Genomic DNA, 21052 nt, shown 5'->3' on the forward strand with positions numbered 1-21052 from the left:
TTTTTAAAACAGCAAATGGGGACTTGGGATGTTCATCTGATGTTCAGGTGTCCACAAACATTTGTCCATATAGTGTATAAAGAAGGTTGTGGATGTTCTCTGGTTTTCATTTGGATTTCGCCTCACCACCATTTGTTTGTTAGGGACAAACAAGTGACTAACGAGCTAGACGGTCGGTAAACCAGAGAACCAATCAGATGACCTGAAAATCAGAGGCCACGCCTCCTTGTGTGTGACTGACATGTAGGTGGTTTGATGGAGCAGTAGTATGGTGTTAAACCGTTTGAGAAGTGTAGGAGCTGTGGAATAAAGTTCGGAGGCGGGATGTAAGTGTGTGTGAGGTTTTATGAGGTTGATGTTGAGGGACACGGGGTGAACACACAGCTCAGTGCCGTGGTCTTTGTCTCTTTTAAATATCTCCGCTCTATAAAGAACCTGTAAAAATATTTCATTACAACGCATTAAAACATCTGCTCGGTGGAGGTGGTGGGGTATCACGTTAGGGGGGGGGGGGGCACCACGAGGTCACGAACAGGCAGTCAGGGGTCAAGCCCGAGCCCAGGAGGGGGGAGGGGGTCTTCACCGTGACGATGGGGTGGTGTTTCCATTGCTGTTCAGCGCAAACCTGAAAAGAAGAAGCGTGGAGTTTACACGCTGTGTACAATCCTGCAATCCGCTCTGATTGGTCAAGTGTTTTCAGTGTGTTACTACGTTATCGTCGTAGCAGCTACGAGGTGATCGCAAAAAGTTTCGAGACTAGACGTGTTAACGTGGTCTGAAAAGCAGTCGTGCAGCTCCTGATGTTTTTTTGGTGCTCTGACTTTTGTAGTTCAGTGCTCCCTGTGACTGTGCGTGCAGCCTTGTGCTGCCATCTACTGGCGTGTTATGAAACCAGTCTTGAAACTTTTTTGTCGCCGCCTCGTACATCATGTATTTTTGCGTGTAAGATTTATATAAAGGGTGCCGATGATCACGTGGCTCACCGACACATTCTCTCCATCACGTGTGTCACCAGCAGGTCTGAGATGCCAGGACACGACTCCTCGGCCAGGTTAAAGGCGTTCTCCAGCTCCTCTATGGCCCCGATTCCTTCTCCACTCGCCCTCCGCTTCTCCTTTAACTACACACACATTTATATTTGACAATATAAATGTTTTTCAAGTTTTTTTATTAGATGTATCAACCAATTTATGTAGCAAAGGGGGTGTGGCCTAATGATAAATGGGTGTGGCCTAGAGTTGATCAAATTATAAATATAGATGATAAATGCTTGTTTTCTGATACACGTTATGAACTGTTTAATATAAGTGTTTTTGTGACGCCGCATTTGACACGACGCTAAGTGGTAGACCGATATCTATACTGAGCGCTGAGTCAGATCGTACTCACCAATTAACCAATTAATTAACCGATAGTTTTTAAAATAAATACTGGAGAAAGAAAAATAACCATAACTGTGTAAAATAGTACTAAACTTTATAAAAAAAACCTCTACTATAATTAAAATAAAAACTGTACTAAATTATAAAAATGTGCAATATGAATATATATAAATTGTAATAAATATGACATGTGCTCAAACAAACAAACAATCCAAATAAATAAACAAACAGCACATGGCATCAGTGATTCGCCTCTAGAGGCCGCTCTCGTACTGCAACCCGGAAAAACTCTCTGTATGTATTTTTGCCTATTGTTCCAGCAATTAGGCAAAACTGACAAATCGATCGAGACTTGAACATGATCACAACCTGGTAGCTTTGCCGTTTGGTCAGTTTGTTTAGGTGTGTTTGAGCAAAACGTTAAGACCAGCGTTACCTCTCTGAAAATGGGCGAGACGAGAGCCGACAGACACTGAGACCTCGGCTGCCTCTTCACCGTCTCAGCCGTCTGTGTGGGGAAATCAGAGTCACGTCAAAGGATCATCAACAACCGGTATATGTTTTATTTAAATCAGGGATTTTACAGACGTGTCCACCAGAGGGCGAAATGTGAGTGAACTCAGCCGTACAGTATTTTTGCACTGCCCCCTAGTGGACAGAGCCATTCACACTTCAGCAACACACAAGGTGCGTCCCATACAACTCACTAGAGTTGCAGGGTAATTTAAAAATCCCACGATGCACCATGACATGCAGCAGACATTGATGTTCACTCACTTTGGTTCCTTACAGGAAGTTAAATCGCATTTCGGTTTCATGAGTAAATATTTTAAGTATTTTAGATATTTTTGGTTTTTACAGGAAGTGGTAAAGAAATTAGAGGTCATGTGACAGAGAATTGAGTCGTCAGAGTCTTAATCCTCTATACACTCTATGATATCACCACAGGAGAAGCCGATTGAGACGCACCGAGACGTTTGTATCTCGTCTGATTCGGCTAATCTTCCAGAGACTCTTCTGCTAAAACTAAGGACAAACGTGAGGACTGTGTCTCACCTCCGAGTCTGTGTTAGCGTAGTCTTTCTGCAGTTTATTCAAGGAGCTGTGGCGCACTGTAGGGAACGTCCACATGGGACACTGCTCCCTCTCGTCACCGTCTCCGTCCCTGTCCACGGGAGAAGAGAGGCAATGAGTTTAATGATGAATGACAAACAAGATTTGCATTTACGCTACACTATATGACGCTAGGCTACGCTACATGACTCTACACTAAGTGCCAAGGAAGTGATTTGTACAAGGAAGTAAAAGAAATATGGGATAAAAAAGGACAAGACAGATGATGAATGGATGCATGATTGAGTATTAATGAATATGAATATATAGGTCAGTGGATGGATGGATGGATGGACAGACTGACTACTGGTTGCTCTCGTGCATAAATAGATGAATGGATCAAAGAGCCAAGAGATGAATGGTTTAATGTATCGATGGGTGAAAGGAGGTGGATTGATGCTGGATGGATGGATGGATGTTTCAGGTAGGTACAAGCACAGATGAATAATTGAACAAGTGGATTAATGGTTAGATGGATGGATACAGAGGTATAAAAATGGTTGGATGGAATGGTATATAAATAAGTGGTTGGATGGATGGATAGATGAATGAATGGATGGAAGGAAGGAAATGTATATAAATGGATGGATGGATGGATGGATGGATGGATGGATGGATGGATGGAGGAGTAAAGAGCTACATAAGCAGGTGGGTGGATGAAGGAAATGATGCGCCAAAGGGGGCCAAAATGTGGGGTAATGGAAGGATGTGTGAAATCATGGATGGATGGATGGATAGATGGACGAGCTGCTTGATGAATGGTTGGATGGATGATAAATAGATAGGTGGGTATGAGCATGGATGGATAGATGGACGAGTGGCTATATAGGAAGGTGGGTGTGAGCATGACTAGATAGATGGACATCTGGATTGATAAATGTTTGATGGATGGATGAAGAGATGAATAAATAGGTTAAAGGTGAATGGATAGATGAGTGGACGGGTTAATGGTTGGATGGATGGATAGATGAATAATCTGCGTACATGTCGGAGTCATCGGAGCTGGACTCTTCTCCGTGGCCCTCAGATTTCCAGCGGCGGTATCGGTCGATCAGCTCGGTCAGGTAGGACGTCTTCTTGGTGTAGCGTGTGATGAACTTGTGCTTGAGCAGCTCTTTAGCTGTGGGTCTCTGTGTGAGAGGAGACATTTTCACTGGAGACTGTTGAACCATGAACTCAGTGAAATACGACTCCTCCTGAGTGAATACTTACGAATCGCGGGTCTTTATTGAGACACGCCTCTACAAACTCTTTGAAGGGTTTGCTGTAGGAGCCCTCCAGCGTAGGGGGTGTGTTTTTAGGGATGAGGAACAGCACACGCATGGGATGCAGGTCCGAGTTCGGCGGCTCTCCTTTAGCCAACTCGATGGCTGTGATGCCCAACGACCAGATATCAGCCTGTAGACCAAGACAGGAGTTTAACCTTCTTTAACTCATACATTATATTTATAGAAATCACTGAAGAAGTAACTAGAAAATAATTTTTGAGTTCCAAGAAACTTAAGAAGCAAAAATCAAACGCGATCTTCAAATAAACACCATAGTTTCCTTTCCCCATTCTAGTACAAACCCTTCTGTGGGTGGGGCTTAACTACGCTTTACTCTCATTGGCCAGTGAGATATGAATAGACAGCTTCCAGATTTAGAGACTTGACTGAATTTTGGAGAGACGTCTGAATGTGGTTCTTTGTATAGTGTTTGTACTTTGTAGTGGGATAAAGGAAGAAAGGGGGAAAGTGAGGAAAGGTGGGTGGAAAAAGAATGAAGGGTGAGTTGGTGAAAGAAAGAGGGTGAGCGGAAGGAAAATAAGAAGAGAGAGAGAGAGAGAGGGAGGGAGGAAGGAAGGATGAAAGAAAGGAAGGGTAAAAGAAAAGAAGGAATAAAAGAATAAAGAATGTGGGTGGGAGGAAGAAAGGAAGAAATGAGTGAAGAATGGAAGGAAGGAAAGACAAATGTTGGGTGAGAGGAAGAAAGGCTGATGTACAAAAGAAAAGAAGGAGGGGAAAGAAAGGAAGGAAAGAAGCGTCATGAAAGGGAGGTTAGAAGGAAGGAAGGAAGAAGGGAAAGAAGAGGGTGGGAAGCAAGGGAGAAAGAAAGGAAGAATGGTGAGTGGGAGGGTAGCAGGAAGGAAAGAAGGAAGGAAGAAAGAAAGCGTGGGTGTGTGGAAGGAAGGAATAAAAAAGAAAGAATGGGTGGGTAGAAGGAAGGATGGATGGCTGGCTGGTGGGTCAGTGGAAGGAATATAAGATGAAAGAATGGGTGGGTAGAAGGAAGGAAGGAAGGAAGGATAGATGGATGGATGGTGGGTTGGTGGAAGGAACAAATGAAAACAGTGACTATAAACTAACTGGAGAACCTCATCCAGAACTCCAACATTCACTCAAGTCTCTACTTCCTTCCTTCATCACATTTATGACAAACACAATTCCATACTTCAACACAGAATGTGTGAGGGCGTGGCCTGGGCGGTGACCTGAATTGACCTTTGACTGACCTTGAAGTCGTAGGCAGATTGTTTGATGACCTCCGGCGCCATCCAGAACGGAGTTCCCACAAACGTGTTCCTCTTAATCTGTGTGTCTGTGAGCTGACCGGCCACGCCGAAGTCCGCCAGCTTCACGTCCCCCTGCTCAGACAGCAGCACGTTGGCAGCTGAGACACACACACACACACACACACACACAAATTTTGGTTCATTCACAAGAGAACCAAACAGAGGCATGTGGGCGGTGCTAGAAATAATGCTGATCACTGATTGGTCACACATACAATTTCTTCGCTGGAAAAAATCGAAAGTATTAGAAAAACCATTGTGGAGGTCCAACCTCTGAGATCATCTCCTGACCCAATCTCACCTTCAACTCCACAACTCCACTGCTTTACATGTACAGGACAGGAAGAGCTGTATAATCTTATGACTAAAACCAGATCAACATGTCAGTTAGATCCAATTCATCTCACTGTTAGTTTTACTAGATCTTAGTGCTGCATTCGACACTATAGATCATGATCTCCTTCTCAATCGCTTACAGAATTACATCAGCATCCAGGGACAGGCATTAAGCTGGTTTAAATCCTACCTGTCTTGATATACACACTAAACACCCTACTGAGTGCACTAATGTCCAATATAAAGATAATTAAAGATATTACACACAGTCTGAAACACGGCCTTGTCCTATTACACACCTTTGATATCGCGATGGATTTTTCTTTCGGAGTGTAGATACTCCAGACCCTTCAGAATTTCCCTAAGTATAGTGGCGATGTACGTCTCCTCCAAAGGCCCAGGTCGGAGCTGCAACACACACACACACACACACACACACACACACACACACAGTTCAGTCTTGTATTTTTTCAGTTTTTATCTAAAGAAAAATAATGTCTCCTATATACTTACAAGATCTAAAGCAGATCCTCCTCCCAAATATTCCATAATGATCCACAGTTTAGTTCCCTATAAACACACACACACACACACACACACACACACACACACACACACACACACACACACTTCAGATCTGTTTCGAGCTGAATTATTTGATTACGCCATACAGTGACCCAAATACACGTTTTTTTTGGAGATTTTTTGTGTCATTTGTTTTGTAGATGCAGAGAATCAGGTCGCCCCAGAATTTACTAATAACAGATTCAAATATTATTAATAGAAAATTGTAATTTAATAGTAATTAAAAAGTGAAGAAAGACTTGATCCAGTTTAGAAATGTGTATTATTTATTATTTTGGGACTTTTATTGATGAGACAAAAAATCAGACTCAGTAATTGACATCACTACTGTACAGAAACAAAGAAAAAAGAGTGAAAGAGGAAAAGCGGGGAGATGATTCCTAAATCATTCAGTGTTCAGAAATACAGCTTTAATTAAAGAATAAAGATTTAATACAATTAGAAACAAAATAATAACCCGAGCAGATAGAAATGGAAAAATTTATGAATTTTAAGTATCATTTGTTTAATATTACAAAAAAAACTGCTTTGTGTGTGTGTGTGTGTGTGTGTGTGTGTGTGTGTGTGTGTGCACCTTGAGATAAGAGCCGTAGTACTTGGTGACGAAGGGGCTGTCACACTGGCTGAGGACGGTGATCTCCTGCTGGATGTCCTCGATCTCGTCCTCGGCCTCCTCCAGGTCGATGATCTTGATGGCCACCACCTCTTTAGTGCGGTTATTGATGCCTTTATAGACTTCACCGAACGAACCCTTCCCAATCCGCTCCTGCTTAGTGAAGTACTCTTCTGGGTCCAAACGAGCATTCTTCTCACACACACACACACACACACACACACACACACACACACACACACACACACACACACAGACACACACAGACACACAATCATGAATAAGAGGCAGAGGAAGATTTCTACACCCTCCTACACTTCCTCTTATACCCTACAAACCCCCTCATACCCTCCTTTACTCTCCTACCCCTCTCAGGTCTCCTACCCCTCTCAGGTCTCCTACCCCTCTCACGTCACGACTCCTACCCCTCTCACGTCCACGACTCCTACCCCTCTCACGACTCCTACCCCTCTCACGTCCACGACTCCTACCCCTCTCACGCCACGCCTCCTACCCCTCTCACGCCACGTCTCCTACCCCTCTCACGCCACGACTCCTACCCCTCTCACGTCACGACTCCTACCCCTCTCACGTCACGACTCCTACCCCTCTCACGTCACGTCTCCTACCCCTCTCACGCCACGTCTCCTACCCCTCTCACGTCACGACTCCTACCCCTCTCACGTCACGTCTCCTACCCCTCTCACGTCTCCTATTTCAGCAGTTTACTTTAAACGACTTCACAGAGTATAAAAATAAATAAAGTTTTTGCACACTAGTGCACTACACATCCAAATATAATCCGTCTGCACTAAATACACACACTAAACACCCTACTGAGTGCACTAATGTCCAATATAAAGATAATTAAAGATATTACAGTGTGAAACACGGCCTTGACCACGATAAACAGACGCCACACATCACTTTATTTTAGAATTAATCATTATATTTTAACACATTTCATAATCTCCAACATTAAACTACATAAAAACAATTCCCTAGTAGTGTTTTGGTCACATCAGCACCCTCAAAGAAGACATTCAGGACACTGATACACCCTGTCTAGTGCACTAATGTCCAATAAAAAGAAGACATTCAGGACACAGGACACTGATACACCCTGTCTAGTGCACTAACGTCCAATAAAAAGAAGACATTCAGGACACAGGACACTAATACACCCTGTCTAGTGCACTAACGTCCAATAAAAAGAAGACATTGAGGACACAGGACAATAATACACCCTGTCTAGTGCACTAATGGCCAATAAAAAGAAGACATTCAGGACACAGGACACTGATACACCCTGTCTAGTGCACTAACGTCCAATAAAAAGAAGACATTCAGGACACAGGACACTAATACACCCTGTCTAGTGCACTAACGTCCAATAAAAGAAGACATTGAGGACACAGGACAATAATACACCCTGTCTAGTGCACTAATGGCCAATAAAAAGAAGACATTCAGGACACAGGACACTGATACACCCTGTCTAGTGCACTAACGTCCAATAAAAAGAAGACATTCAGGACACAGGACACTAATACACCCTGTCTAGTGCACTAATGTCCAATAAAAAGAAGACATTGAGGACACAGGACAATAATACACCCTGTCTAGTGCACTAATGGCCAATAAAAAGAAGACATTGAGGAAACAGGACACTAATACACCCTGTCTAGTGCACTAACGTCCAATAAAAAGAAGACATTCAGGACACAGGACACTGATACACCCTGTCTAGTGCACTAACGTCCAATAAAAAGAAGACATTGAGGAAACAGGACACTAATACACCCTGTCTAGTGCACTAATGTCCAATAACAATAAGACATTCAGGACACAGGACACTGGACACTAATGTCCAATAAAAAAGGAAGACATTCAGGACACAGGACACTAACACACCCTGTCTAGTGCACTAATGTCCAATAAAAAAAGAAGACATTCAGGACACAGGGCACTAATACACCCTGTCTAGTGCACTAATGTCCAATAAAAAAGATGACATTCAGGACACAGGACACTAATACACCCTGTCTAGTGCACTAATGTCCAATAACAAGAAGACATTCAGGACACAGGACACTAATACATCCTGTCTAGTGCACTAATGTCCAATAACAAGAAGACATTCAGGACACAGGACACTAATAAATCCTGTCTAGTGCACTAATGTCCAATAACAAGAAGACATTCAGGACACAGGACACTAATACACCCTGTCTAGTGCACTAATGTCCAATAAAAAAAGAAGACATTCAGGACACAGGACACTAATACACCCTGTCTAGTGCACTAATGTCCAATAACAAGAAGACATTCAGGACACAGGACACTAATACATCCTGTCTAGTGCACTAATGTCCAATAACAAGAAGACATTCAGGACACAGGACACTAATACACCCTGTCTAGTGCACTAATGTCCAATAAAAAAAGAAGACATTCAGGACACAGGACACTAATACACCCTGTCTAGTGCACTAATGTCCAATAAAAAAGAAGACATTCAGGACACAGGACACTAATACACCCTGTCTAGTGCACTAATGTCCAATAACAATAAGACATTCAGGACACAGGACACAGGACACTAATACACCCTGTCTAGTGCACTAATGTCCAATAAAAAAGAAGACATTCAGGACACAGGACACTAATACACCCTGTCTAGTGCACTAATGTCCAATAAAAAAGAAGACATTCAGGACACAGGACACTAATACACCCTGTCTAGTGCACTAATGTCCAATAAAAAAGAAGACATTCAGGACACAGGACACTAATACACCTGTCTAGTGCACTAATGTCCAATAACAAGAAGACATTCAGGACACAGGACACTAATACACCCTGTCTAGTGCACTAATGTCCAATAAAAAAGAAGACATTCAGGACACAGGACACTAATACACCCTGTCTAGTGCACTAATGTCCAATAAAAAAGAAGACATTCAGGACACAGGACACTAATACACCCTGTCTAGTGCACTAATGTCCAATAACAAGAAGACATTCAGGACACAGGACACTAATACACCCTGTCTAGTGCACTAATGGCCAATAAAAAGAAGACATTCAGGACACAGGACACTGATACACCCTGTCTAGTGCACTAATGTCCAATAACAATAAGACATTCAGGACACAGGACACAGGACACTAATACACCCTGTCTAGTGCACTAATGTCCAATAACAAGAAGACATTCAGGACACAGGACACTAATACACCCTGTCTAGTGCACTAATGTCCAATAAAAAAGAAGACATTCAGGACACAGGACACTAATACACCCTGTCTAGTGCACTAATGTCCAATAAAAAAGAAGACATTCAGGACACAGGACACTAATACACCCTGTCTAGTGCACTAATGTCCAATAACAAGAAGACATTCAGGACACAGGACACTAATACACCCTGTCTAGTGCACTAATGTCCAATAACAAGAAGACATTCAGGACACAGGACACTAATACACCCTGTCTAGTGCACTAATGTCCAATAACAAGAAGACATTCAGGACACAGGACACTAACACACCCTGTCTAGTGCACTAATGTCCAATAAAAGAAGACATTCAGGACACAGGACACTAAAACATCCTGTCTAGTGCACTAATGTCCAATAACAAGAAGACATTCAGGACACAGGACACTAATACACCCTGTCTAGTGCACTAATGTCCAATAAAAAAAAAGACATTCAGGACACAGGACACTAACACACCCTGTCTAGTGCACTAATGTCCAATAAAAAAGAAGACATTCAGGACACAGGACACTAATACACCCTGTCTAGTGCACTAATGTCCAATAACAAGAAGACATTCAGGACACAGGACACTAATACACCCTGTCTAGTACACTAATGTCCAATAAAAAAGAAGACATTCAGGACACTAACACACCCTGTCTAGTGCACTAATGTCCAATAAAAAAGAAGACATTCAGGACACAAACACACCCTGTCTAGTGCACTAATGTCCAATAAAAAAGAAGACATTTACGACACAGGACACTAATACACCCTGTCTAGTGCACTAATGTCCAATAAAAAAGAAGACATTCAGGACACAGGACACTAATAGTGCACTAAAGGAGTGGTAGAGAAAGTGATTTGGGACAGAGCCCGCTGTGTTTCGGATGAAGATGTACCTGGTTGATGGCCCGGATGTGCGCCATGCTGAAGGCTGTCAGTCCCTCTTTCTGATTTATTCCCTATAAATATGAATAAAGATGTCGCGCCGGTTCCGGTCCCCCGTCTTCAGCCCTGGAGCCTGGAAATGGGGCAGAGAGAGACTGAGCTCCAGGGGCAGCGCCGCCACTGCGCCGTGTTTTCGGCCTCCCGTGTCTCTTTCAGTCCGGACCGCCGACAGAAAAAGCGCTCAGGTTTCCTTTAGCTCCATGAATGAAGGCGCGCCGGGTCGTTGCCAGGCTTCATAAGCCGTTAGGAGCCGTTATAACGCGTTATAACCCGTTTCAGGGCGAGTCCTCGCGCAGGCTTGTTGTGTGTTGCTTTGCGACTGAAGGGAGGACCAAAAAAAAAAAAAAAAACAGGAATTGCGCATGCGCGAATGTTGCTCCGATGCGCATGCGCAGTCGAGTGAGAGGCGGGTTAGTTGGAGTTCCTGATTGTCAACATGGTGGACAGAAACGTTCTTTCTTTCTTCCTCTCCTTCACAAGAAATCAACAATAAACAATCACAAAACAGATATAAAAGAGAAGAATAAGAGAGAGGCGGAATACAGACATTACATAAGAATAGAAAAGCAAATCTTTGTCACCATAAAACATCAAAGGTTTATAACAATGAGATCAAGAAGAATAAAAGTGTTTGAGGTCTTTAAAGGTTCTGACATGTAGATTTTGTAGATTTTACAATTATTTTAAACAACAAAAGAATAGAAGCACTGTAACTTCTGACCAAATAGACTTCTTCAAAAATTGCAAAAAAGAACATAACATAGATCCACTTTGATGAATCTCATGCAAAGTAATGGAGAGTGTGTTAGAGAAGTGAAGAAAAGAGTGCAGGCAGGGTGGAGTGGGTGGAGAAGAGTGATATCAGGAGTGATTTGTGATAGAAGAGTATCTGTGAGAGTGAAAGGGAAAGTTTATAGGACTGTGGTGAGACCTGAGATGTTGTATGGATTAGAGACAGTGGCATTGAGTAAAAGACAGGAGGTGGAGCTGGAGGTAGCAGAGCTGAAGATGTTGAGATGTTCATGGGGAGTGACGACGATGGACAGGATTAGAAATACGTTTATTAGAGGGACAGGGCATGTAGGACGTTTTGGAGACAAGGTGAGGGAGGTGAGATTGAGATGGTTTGGACATGTGCAGAGGAGGGACATGGGGTATATCAGTAGGAGAATGCTGAGGATGAAGACACCAGGAAGGAGGAAAAGAGGAAGACCATGGAGGAGGTTTATGGATGTGGTGAAGGAAGACATGCAGGTAGTTGGTTTGAAAGAGGCAGATGTAGAGGACAGGGGGGTGTGGAGACGGATGATCTGTTGTGGTGACCCCTAATGGGAGAAGCCGAAAGAAGAAAGAGAAGAAGAAGAAGAAGAAGAAGAAGAAGAAGAAGAAGATTTTGATGAATCTCAGGTGAAGGTAACAGAGGCGATATCTGTGACCAGGTTTGAGATGTAGTTCTTTTATTTTATTTGGAAAAAAGAGTTTGTGAGGGAAGATCTAAAATTGTTTAGATCAATGTTTGGGTAACAGATGCTCCATTTATTTTGTGCTTTTGGAGTTGAAAAGTGCAAAAAATATATATAAATATATATTAACACCACTGACTGAAAGTGTGGGAATATGATTATTTAACTGTAACTTAAATACGCTTTAATACGTTTTTTTTATGCAGACAGGAAAACATCTGATCACCTTATTCAAAATCTAATAAAATAAAATAAATAAATCAATAATCAAATTAAGGGCCTTTAATCAGTGAGAAGTAAAAGCCACTCGTTACTGTACTCGTTTCTTTCTTTCTTTCTTTCTTTCTTTCTTTCTTTCTTTCTTTCTTTCTTTCTTTCTTGTGATGCACTTCATCTCAGAGCCGTTCAGTAGGATTGAGGTGCAGTGACTGGGCAGGTGGTTCCATGATAGATATCACTCCAGACGTCTGTCTGCTTTCTAAATACCATGTACAGAACTCAGACGTGCGCTTCTGATCATCGTCTTGTTGTACGGTGAAGTCGCTTCTGATGAGACGCAGTCCAGACGGAACTGTATGGTGTTGAGGTGTGGAACAGGAGCCATGTTGGGTCGGAACCTTCACTGCTCCAAAACAACCCCAAACCATTAATCTTCCACCTCCATGTGTGAGTGTGGGGGTGAGGGAGTCTGATCACATCTTCTCTCCTGTTCTCCTTCTTACACAAGTTCTTCTGGTAGAGACACAAACGTGGCTGCGCCATCTTGTGGTCAAGAACGGAAATATCTTTAATTGTATTTGTTGTATTTCTTATATTTTCTGCACTAATTCCTCAAAGCACGTAGCCGCAGATATCAAAAGAAACCATCATATTACGCTATTTCTATTATGTTTAAACAATTAGAACGTTGTTGTTGTTGTACATGCATCATTGTCTGTATATTTTCATATATTTTTAAATCTTTCAAAAAGATTTATGCATCATAACATATTTTGCCATTAAAATCACAGTTTAAGTTGTTTTCAGTTGTCAGATTATTTACTGTTTATTTTAGTAGTCATGCATTTTTCTTTTCCATCACGTGGACTATTGAACTATTCTACATTTACATGAACATCCGCTTAAAGTTTAATAGAACTTTAATGTAATAACTTTAATATTTTTCAAACGAAATATTTAATCTTTAAAGTTTCCACCCATGTTTTTTTTTTTTTTACTAAATAAATTATTTGTGATTGAATATTAACTGCAGTAACGCCTTGTTAGATTCCTGGTTAAAGAAAGGAAAACAACAACAACAAAACAACAAAACAATCACCTATTGGATTGATGACGAGTTCATAAAGACTCCAGGTTTGTTATATCACATTAAATATGATCAGAAATATATGTTGTAGAAACGATGTAGAAATAAGTATCATTTTGGAAGAGTTTTAATGGAATATTTGTGCTTTTCATTACATTTTTCAATTAAATCTTTATTGTTTTTTTTTACTCCTTTCACAGCTTTTTATTTAGATCTTTAAAATGTTCTCAAAAGCAGACTGAACCAGTGATAAATCCATGAATATGGATTTGGATTGTAATTAATATATACAGTTTGCTTTAATGGCTTTATAACCTCTTTTAATGGGGTTATAACCTCAACTATGTAAGAGTTATAATGAATGGACGCTGAGGATGAAGATGATGAAGATGAAGATGAGGATGAGGATGAGGATGGGTTTCTTTCTGGGTCTCTAAAGGTTTCAATTTATAGAGACTCAATTATGACACTGAAAAAGGAATAAATCGATAAATAAATAAATAAATATATAACATTTTTTATTGATATATTTATTTCTGTAAAGTCACTTTGGACAGTGTCCATTGTTATTAACTTTATATAAATAATTGGACTGAAATAATAATAATAATAATAATAATAATAATAATAATAATGATGCTGCAGTGAAAATCTTCATGTGCAGTCGTTTGGAATGAAACGTATGTGAGAAACCATGAGCAGTGATCATACATACCTCATTCAACTCCTCAGCTTATTAACACTCTCACTGAGGTCGGAGCAGGAGGAGTGTCTCCTGGGCACTGAGGATCTACTGCAGGAGCAGGACTGAGACTCAGAGAGGATCTTTTACAGGAACAGAAATAAGACTTGGAGAGGATCTACTACAGGAACAGGACTGAGATTTAGTGAGGATCTTCTACAGGAACAGGATGGACTAAGGACTGAGAGTAATTAAAGATCTGCTAGTGAAACTGGATTAAGAGTCTAAGGCAAATAACTACAGAAACAGGACTGAGACTTGGAGAAGATCTACAGGAACAGGACAGAAACTCAGATAAGGGTGTCTGCTAAATGCTGTGGGTGAAGAACAGCTTGTACTGGAACAGGATTGAGATTTATTAAGGATCTACTACATGAACAGGACTGAGACCTGGAGAAGATCTACTACAAGAGCAGGACTGAGACTGTGATCTCCTGCAGGGTAGATGTTTGGTAATCGGATGCGACCTCAATCCTCTGTGCACAATCAGACCTCACATGGCATTTGGTCTGAGAAGACAGAACTCGTGCCTGGAGGAAAATCTCAGGTGTGTAAATAAAGCAGAAATGTTTCGGTGGAATTTTGTGAAATGATTCTGGATTTTTGTGGCAGTTCGCGAAATTAACGCTGCGTAAAAGTTTTTCTTTTCTGCTCCGACCGGCTTTTTTTTTAAGGAGCACTTTGTCCAGCGCAGATCTGCTCAACCCCTCAGAGATCCGCACAGCTGAAAGGTAACAGGTGTCCACAGAGCATGTAAGCAAAGATCTTTCCGACCTCAAAACATTTCTGCTGGAGTTTTTCCGCATTAAAATACCGGAGACTATTTGCGGAAATTCGAGCCGCTGTTAAGCGTCAGAACAAACCACAGCATGAACTCTGAGATCTGAACCTCCACTCGGAGATTTCTAAAGCTGCTTCTTTGTTCAGGTGTTTGGAGGACATGGAGGTGTTTGAGCACATTCCCACGGACAGTGAGTTGGTTTTCCAGGCTAAGATCCTGTGTCGGGAATTCATGTACTCCAGAATAACTCGAGAAGGTCTGAGCTGGTCCTGGGTGCAAGCCGCTTCTCCTGGAGCTCCTGCAGCGCTCACATACTCAGCACTGGTGCTCCTCAAGCTGGGTGAGAAACCTGACCATTTCCAGCCATTTCACATGCAGCTTCATAAGATCATCATGCACGCGGTTAAATTCTAAAATATCGAGTTCAACTTGTGCAGAAAAATCAATCAATCAATTAATCAACCAATTAATCAATCAATCAATTACCAAACTTTTAGTATTTAGTGCTAATTATTTCAATATATACTAAGTTTTTTTTCTCCATATTTAAGACCTTCCTTCCACTTCACTCTGAGGAAACATCTCACAACTTCTGTATGTTAACTGCAGCATGTACATTCTGAGCAAAAGTTTGTGGACATTTGACCATTAAAGTCCATGCTTCTTGAACCACTTTTGGTCCCCATTTGCTCTTAAAATTAGCTCCACTCTCCTGGGAAGATGTTTTCTAGATTTTGTGGAGATTCGTTCAGCCACAAGGGTGGGTGCAGTGAACGCTGACATTCATCGTGTTCAGTAGGTTTGGAGCTCTATAGCAGCAGATCTTCCACATACTTTCAACTCATGTATAGCAGATCTTCATAGAGCTGGATTTGTGCCAAGTCAGGTGTCCTAATACTTTTGTCCAATAGTATATATGACTCAGATCTGGTCCATTTACCTTCAGCTGGATGTGGTTCATGTGTTGGTTCTATCTGTGGTACGTTGTTTTTTCAGACTTCACTAAAGAATCATTGTGATCTGAAATGAATTTCACTCCTGCTTCAGCTTCATCACTTTCCATCATGAAAATCTCCTGCGCTTTATTTACCAGGTGACGAACTGGAGAACTTGAGGCCGCACGTCTACAGAAACGTGGCCAAGCAGCTGAACATCTTGGTGGCGATGGAGGCCGTGGTGTCGGACGCTTTCCTTTCTGTAGCTAATGAAATCATCTCCCTCGGTAGGTTACGGATCTTTTAATTATTTATCGAAAATGTTTTTCATAATTAAGATTCATGCACTCAACCGGCAAAAGTATTGGGACACCTGATTTTTCCATCCATATGTAGTTGTTCTTCAAACTGTGAGCACACACTTGGAGACGAAACTGTATCTAAAACGTCTTTGGATGCTGGAGAATGAAATTTTCCATTCACTTGAAATAGGAGATGTTTCAGCATGACAATGCCTCTGTGCACAAATCAGCTCCATGATACTGCTTTCCATGGGATGGAGTGGAAGATCTCCTTCTATAGAGCTCTGATCTTATTGAACACCTTTGGGATGATGTTCTCTTCACTTTCTTGACTTTACTAACATCCTGAATGAATCTTCAAACATAAAATTTAACAAAAAGAGGTAAAGAAAGTTGAGAATTCTCCCCTGCTGACTATTTCTGGAAGCCCCCTTTCTCGTGTAATTGATTTAATTGTGCCATGATGAAGAATAACGACTTTAACCCTACGTTACGTTGTGTAATTGCTCCAAACTCGCCCTCTTAGACGTAATATTCTGGAAATTCCTTTGCGAAACGGCCATATAAGGTCGTGCGGTGTCGCGTCGTATTCCGTCGTTGGCCATTTCTTTCTTGGCTTAAAATAAGTCATTCTCTAAAAGCTCCTGTTCCCTAAACAGTGTTCTGCTCTGTGACCTTGGCAGCATTTTCTAGTTTCTGCCCTCTTCTCACAACCTCAGAACTTCGTCATCTTCTATTTCAGGACACAGAGGCTGGTACTGAGGATATACAGAGATACAGAAACCTCACAGAAGGATGACTTTGAGTCTTAACTCTGAATTTATGTTTGTGCACATCTTTATCAGCTGAACATTGATGGAGCGATTGGAGGGCGGATGAGGGATCGAGAAGATCGCAAAAGCTGCTTTCTATCAAAACACTGCAATAAAGTCCTGATCCTGCATTCTACTTAAATTAATAACATCCTGATTGATTGGTTGGTTGATTGATTGATTGATTGATTGTATGGTCTCCTGCCAGGGATCACATGGGGGAAAGTGGTGGCCGTCTTTGCGGTGGCTGGAGGTCTGGCAGTGGACTGTGTGCGACAGGAGCGTCCAGCTGTAGTGCACACAATAGAGGAGAGTATGGGGGAGTTCGTAAGGAAGAGCCTTGTGCCCTGGCTCAGGAAGAGAGGAGGATGGGTAATTTCTATTTTATTCTTTTTAGCATTTAATTTGAGGTCAATTGAAATTCTATTCTTCATCATTTGCAGAATAATCACAGTAGAATTAACCAAAATAAAGCTACAGCGTTTTAATTGTTGTATGCGATCACCATGAATCCCAATAAGAAAGTACAGTAAGAGACTGGGAATAATGGTGGTCTCATTATTCCCAATGGCCAATCACTATACAGCTGCAGCTCAATAAATTAGAATATCATTAAAAAGTTGATTTATTTCAGTAATTTAATACAGAAAGTGAAACTGGTGTATTATAAAGATTCATCACACACACTGATATATTTTAATCTTTATTTCTTTTTATTGTGATGATTTTGGCTCACAGCTGATGAAAATCCCAAATTCAGAAAATGAGAATATTGTGAGAAAGTTGAATATTGGAGATTTGTAAAGTCTCACTTTAATCAGCTCATTAACTCCAAACACCTGCTCAGGTTTCATGAGTCTTTAAATGGTGTTTCAGTCTGGTTCAGGCGCCACAATCATAGGGGAAAACTGCTGACTCGACGGTTGTCCAGAAGACGATGATTGACCCCCTGCACATGGAGGATTAGATACAGAAGATCATCGCTAAATAAGCTGCTGTTCACAGACTGCTGGATCCAAGAACATTAATGAAAAGTTGAATTGAAGGAAATAATGTAGTAGAAGAAGATGAAACAAAGCTCATTCAAGAACTTGTGGAGATTCACAAAGAGTGGACTGCAGCTGGAGTCAGTGCTTCAAGAGCCTCCACACACAGACGTCTCCATGAGCTACAACTGACGCGTTTCTCGTGTCGAGCAGCTCCTGAACCAGAGACAACGTCAGAGGTGTCTCACCTGGACAAAGGACAAAAAGGACTGGACTGTTGCTCAGTGGGACAAAGTTGTTTTTTTCAGATGAAAGGAAAGTTTGCATTTTATTTGGAAATCAAGGTCCAGAGTCTGGAAGAAGAAGAGAGAAGAATCACAGAATCTAAGTTGCTGGAGGTCCAGTGTAAAGTTTTCACAGTCAGTGATGGTTTGGGGAGTCATGTGATCTGCTGGTGTTGGTCCACTGTGTTTTATGAAGTCCATGTTCAGCACAGACGTCTACCAGGAAGTTTTAGAGCGCTTCATGCTTCCTTCTGCTGACCAGCTTTATGGAGATGCTGATTTCATTTTCCAGCAGGATCTGGCACTTGCCCACACTGTTAAAAGCACCAAGGTTGGTTAAATGACCATGATGTTGGTGTGCTTGATTGGAGCAAACTCACCAGACCTGAACCCCATGGAGAATCTCTGGAGTATTGTCAAGAGGAACATGAGAAACAAGAGACCAAAAAACGCAGATGAGCTGAAGGCCACTGTCAAAGAAACCTGGGCTTCCACACCACCTCAGCAGTGCCACAGTCTGATCCCCTCCATGCCACAGTCTGATCCCCTCCATGCCACAGTCTGATCCCCTCCATGCCACAGTCTGATCCCCTCCATGCCACAGTCTGATCTCCTCCATGCCACAGTCTGATCTCCTCCATGCCACGCCGAATTGAGGCAGTAATTAAAGCAGAAGGAGCGCTCCAGAAGACCAACAATTCACTCAAAATGTTTTTTTGATTGGTCTTATGAAGTTTTCTAATTTTTGAGATGGTGAATTGGGCTGTTTTTGTTAAATGTGAGCCAAAATCATCAAAATGAAAATAAATGAACACTTGAAATATATCAGTGTGTGATGAATCTATATAATATATATAATAATGTGTGTATGTTATTTTATTTTTTCAGGGTGACATTTCAAAGTGTGTGAGGAAGGTAGAGTCCCGCACTCAGACACACTGGTACTCATCCGTCACACTGACCTGGAGACACGTCGTGAAGATCATCTACATCTACCTGATGAAATAACTGTGAGCACATTTTTACCGCTTTAGTGCTCTAAATGGGCAGACGGTGCTACCCCCTAGTGGCTTAACTGAGTATTACACGTTAACCGCTTAAAGCAAGAGATTCAGGGAAAGAATCACAATAAATAAATATATATTTATATGTATATATAATTCAGTTTAAAGTCTAAACTCTTTTAATATGGCATCAATTATATATGAGATTACAATGGATTTATAAGCACTTTAAGCCACACCTCAATCTAGTAATCTCGCTTTCGTTCTGCCTTTTTTTTTTTATCAGCTCTTTATAATATTTATTTTTATATTTATATATATTTTACTGAAATGCTCTTGCTCGTGTGTTGGTCTGAATCCAACACTGACTGTTTTATACTGTGTGACATTTGAGTGATGGTTTATCTTTAAGCCTAATTTTTTATTGCATGAATGATTTATTTATTTTTAATTCTGACTTGTTTTTTTTGGTTTGATGTGGAAAATCTTTGCTGCACTTTTGGTTTGGATTGGATTTGAGCACGTTTATTAGATGCATGCTACAATAAAGATGTAATAGATATTACTCGCTCTGATCGATTTTAATTGTTCAGATGGAGGAAAGAGAAGTGAAATTTTAATAATATATTCAGATATTTAATTATTATATTTAGAGACACTGTATAATCAGGGGGGGAAGTAGCTACTCTGGCAATACTGGCTCTGACAGAATAATTATCCCTAGTTGAGGACTCTGGGATATGAGGCAGAATTGGGGGGACAACAGCATCCAAACATCTCTGTTCATCAAAACAATTATTATTGATCCTCCAGATCTTCTCCTTTAACAAAAAATAAATCTACTGACAAAACGCAAGACTAAACAAATCTATGTTCAATTTTGACTCAGACACAGTCAAAGTGGTCGAGTCCCAAACACACATTTGAAGGCTGTTCCATAAACTTTCAGACTTTTGAACAAGTTCTGCCCCCTGGTAAAGGCTTCACTATTGAGGGTACCAACAAACAGCCTGCACCTTCTGATCACAAGGAATCAATCAGGGACTAACGTATGATGCAGAAATGTATATTTGTAATATTTATTTCTGTAAAGCTGCTCTGGGACGGGGTCCAGTGTTAAGTGATATAAAATGTAAAAAAAAAATGTTTTCTATATATTTATTTATTAAATCACTGTGATCATATGCAAAGAAAAAAGAAGTTAAATGAAGAACATTTATCTGAATGCAAATGGAACAGATTGGTGAACAGTGATTGGTTATTGGAAGCAAAGGGGGTCAGTGAATGTTGGTTGTTGGGAATAATGGTGCATCGTGATTGGTTGTTGAAAATGAATTAATAATTAATTATGGATTAATAATTATAAAATGCACCGGTTTTTCATTAGCTAGAGATAATTAATCAATATTTCATTAAAGTGATGTTGGTGAAAAAAAAAAAAAAATTCACCAAATAATCAAAAAAAGACTTTTATACAACATTTATATGGAATATGAAGATGATGATATTTTTAATACAAACATTAGGGGATTTTTTTCCGCTATTTTTTTTATTTAGTACAAAATGAAGTTGGTGTAAAAAATATATATTTTTAAAATAATTACCAAACCCTGTAAGTGGAATATTTCCCTTTTTTG

General features: G+C 40.9%; 2 protein-coding genes and 1 long non-coding RNA gene across 7 annotated transcripts; 1 reads left to right on the forward strand and 2 right to left on the reverse strand.

The window, feature by feature from the left end:
* Window positions 1–327: 327 nt before the first annotated feature.
* stk25b (serine/threonine kinase 25b) lies at window positions 328–11116 on the reverse strand. The gene is made up of 11 exons (XM_046862362.1): window positions 10752–11116; window positions 6545–6775; window positions 5899–5955; window positions 5685–5793; window positions 4990–5147; window positions 3708–3893; window positions 3480–3625; window positions 2439–2547; window positions 1819–1890; window positions 984–1120; window positions 328–625 (listed from the first exon to the last, which is right to left on the reverse strand). The coding sequence occupies exons 1-11, from the start codon at window positions 10776–10778 to the stop codon at window positions 580–582; spliced, it is 1278 nt and encodes a 425-aa protein (XP_046718318.1). The 5' UTR covers window positions 10779–11116; the 3' UTR covers window positions 328–579.
* A 2562-nt stretch (window positions 11117–13678) lies between these two features.
* Window positions 13679–14423, reverse strand: LOC124394237. The gene is made up of 2 exons (XR_006927454.1): window positions 14285–14423; window positions 13679–14038 (listed from the first exon to the last, which is right to left on the reverse strand). It is a non-coding gene; the product is annotated as an uncharacterized LOC124394237 (long non-coding RNA).
* A 295-nt stretch (window positions 14424–14718) lies between these two features.
* Window positions 14719–19980, forward strand: bokb (BCL2 family apoptosis regulator BOK b). Of its 5 annotated transcripts, none has more exons than XM_046862370.1 (7): window positions 14719–14858; window positions 14986–15042; window positions 15239–15432; window positions 16039–16071; window positions 16186–16314; window positions 17350–17513; window positions 19300–19980. In XM_046862370.1, the coding sequence occupies exons 1-7, from the start codon at window positions 14809–14811 to the stop codon at window positions 19417–19419; spliced, it is 747 nt and encodes a 248-aa protein (XP_046718326.1). In that variant the 5' UTR covers window positions 14719–14808; the 3' UTR covers window positions 19420–19980. The 5 variants fall into 5 exon arrangements, with proteins under 5 accessions (XP_046718326.1, XP_046718327.1, XP_046718330.1 ...); XM_046862373.1 differs by having other exon boundaries at window positions 14767–14858; window positions 14986–15064; XM_046862371.1 differs by lacking the exon at window positions 16039–16071.
* Window positions 19981–21052: the final 1072 nt, after the last annotated feature.

Source organism: Silurus meridionalis, chromosome 12, assembly GCF_014805685.1.
Source record: "Silurus meridionalis isolate SWU-2019-XX chromosome 12, ASM1480568v1, whole genome shotgun sequence".
NCBI classification, from domain to species: Eukaryota; Metazoa; Chordata; class Actinopteri; order Siluriformes; family Siluridae; genus Silurus; species Silurus meridionalis.

What these genes read in the sequence shown, in the direction of transcription:
- stk25b (XM_046862362.1), bottom strand. Translation starts at nt 10,778, where the DNA reads ATGGCGCACATCCGGGCCATCAACCAG. An exon ending in AATCCATCGCGATATCAAAG is followed by an intron (nt 5,148 to 5,684) that starts GTGTGTAATAGG and finishes TGTGTGTCTCAG; the next exon opens with CTGCCAACGTGCTGCTGTCT. An exon ending in ACGCTAACACAGACTCGGAG is followed by an intron (nt 1,891 to 2,438) that starts GTGAGACACAGT and finishes TTCCCCACACAG; the next exon opens with ACGGCTGAGACGGTGAAGAG.
- bokb (XM_046862370.1), top strand. Translation starts at nt 14,809, where the DNA reads ATGGCATTTGGTCTGAGAAGACAGAACTCGTGCCTGGAGGAAAATCTC. An exon ending in TGCCTGGAGGAAAATCTCAG is followed by an intron (nt 14,859 to 14,985) that starts GTGTGTAAATAA and finishes TTTTTTTTTAAG; the next exon opens with GAGCACTTTGTCCAGCGCAG. An exon ending in TCAGGAAGAGAGGAGGATGG is followed by an intron (nt 17,514 to 19,299) that starts GTAATTTCTATT and finishes TTATTTTTTCAG; the next exon opens with GGTGACATTTCAAAGTGTGT.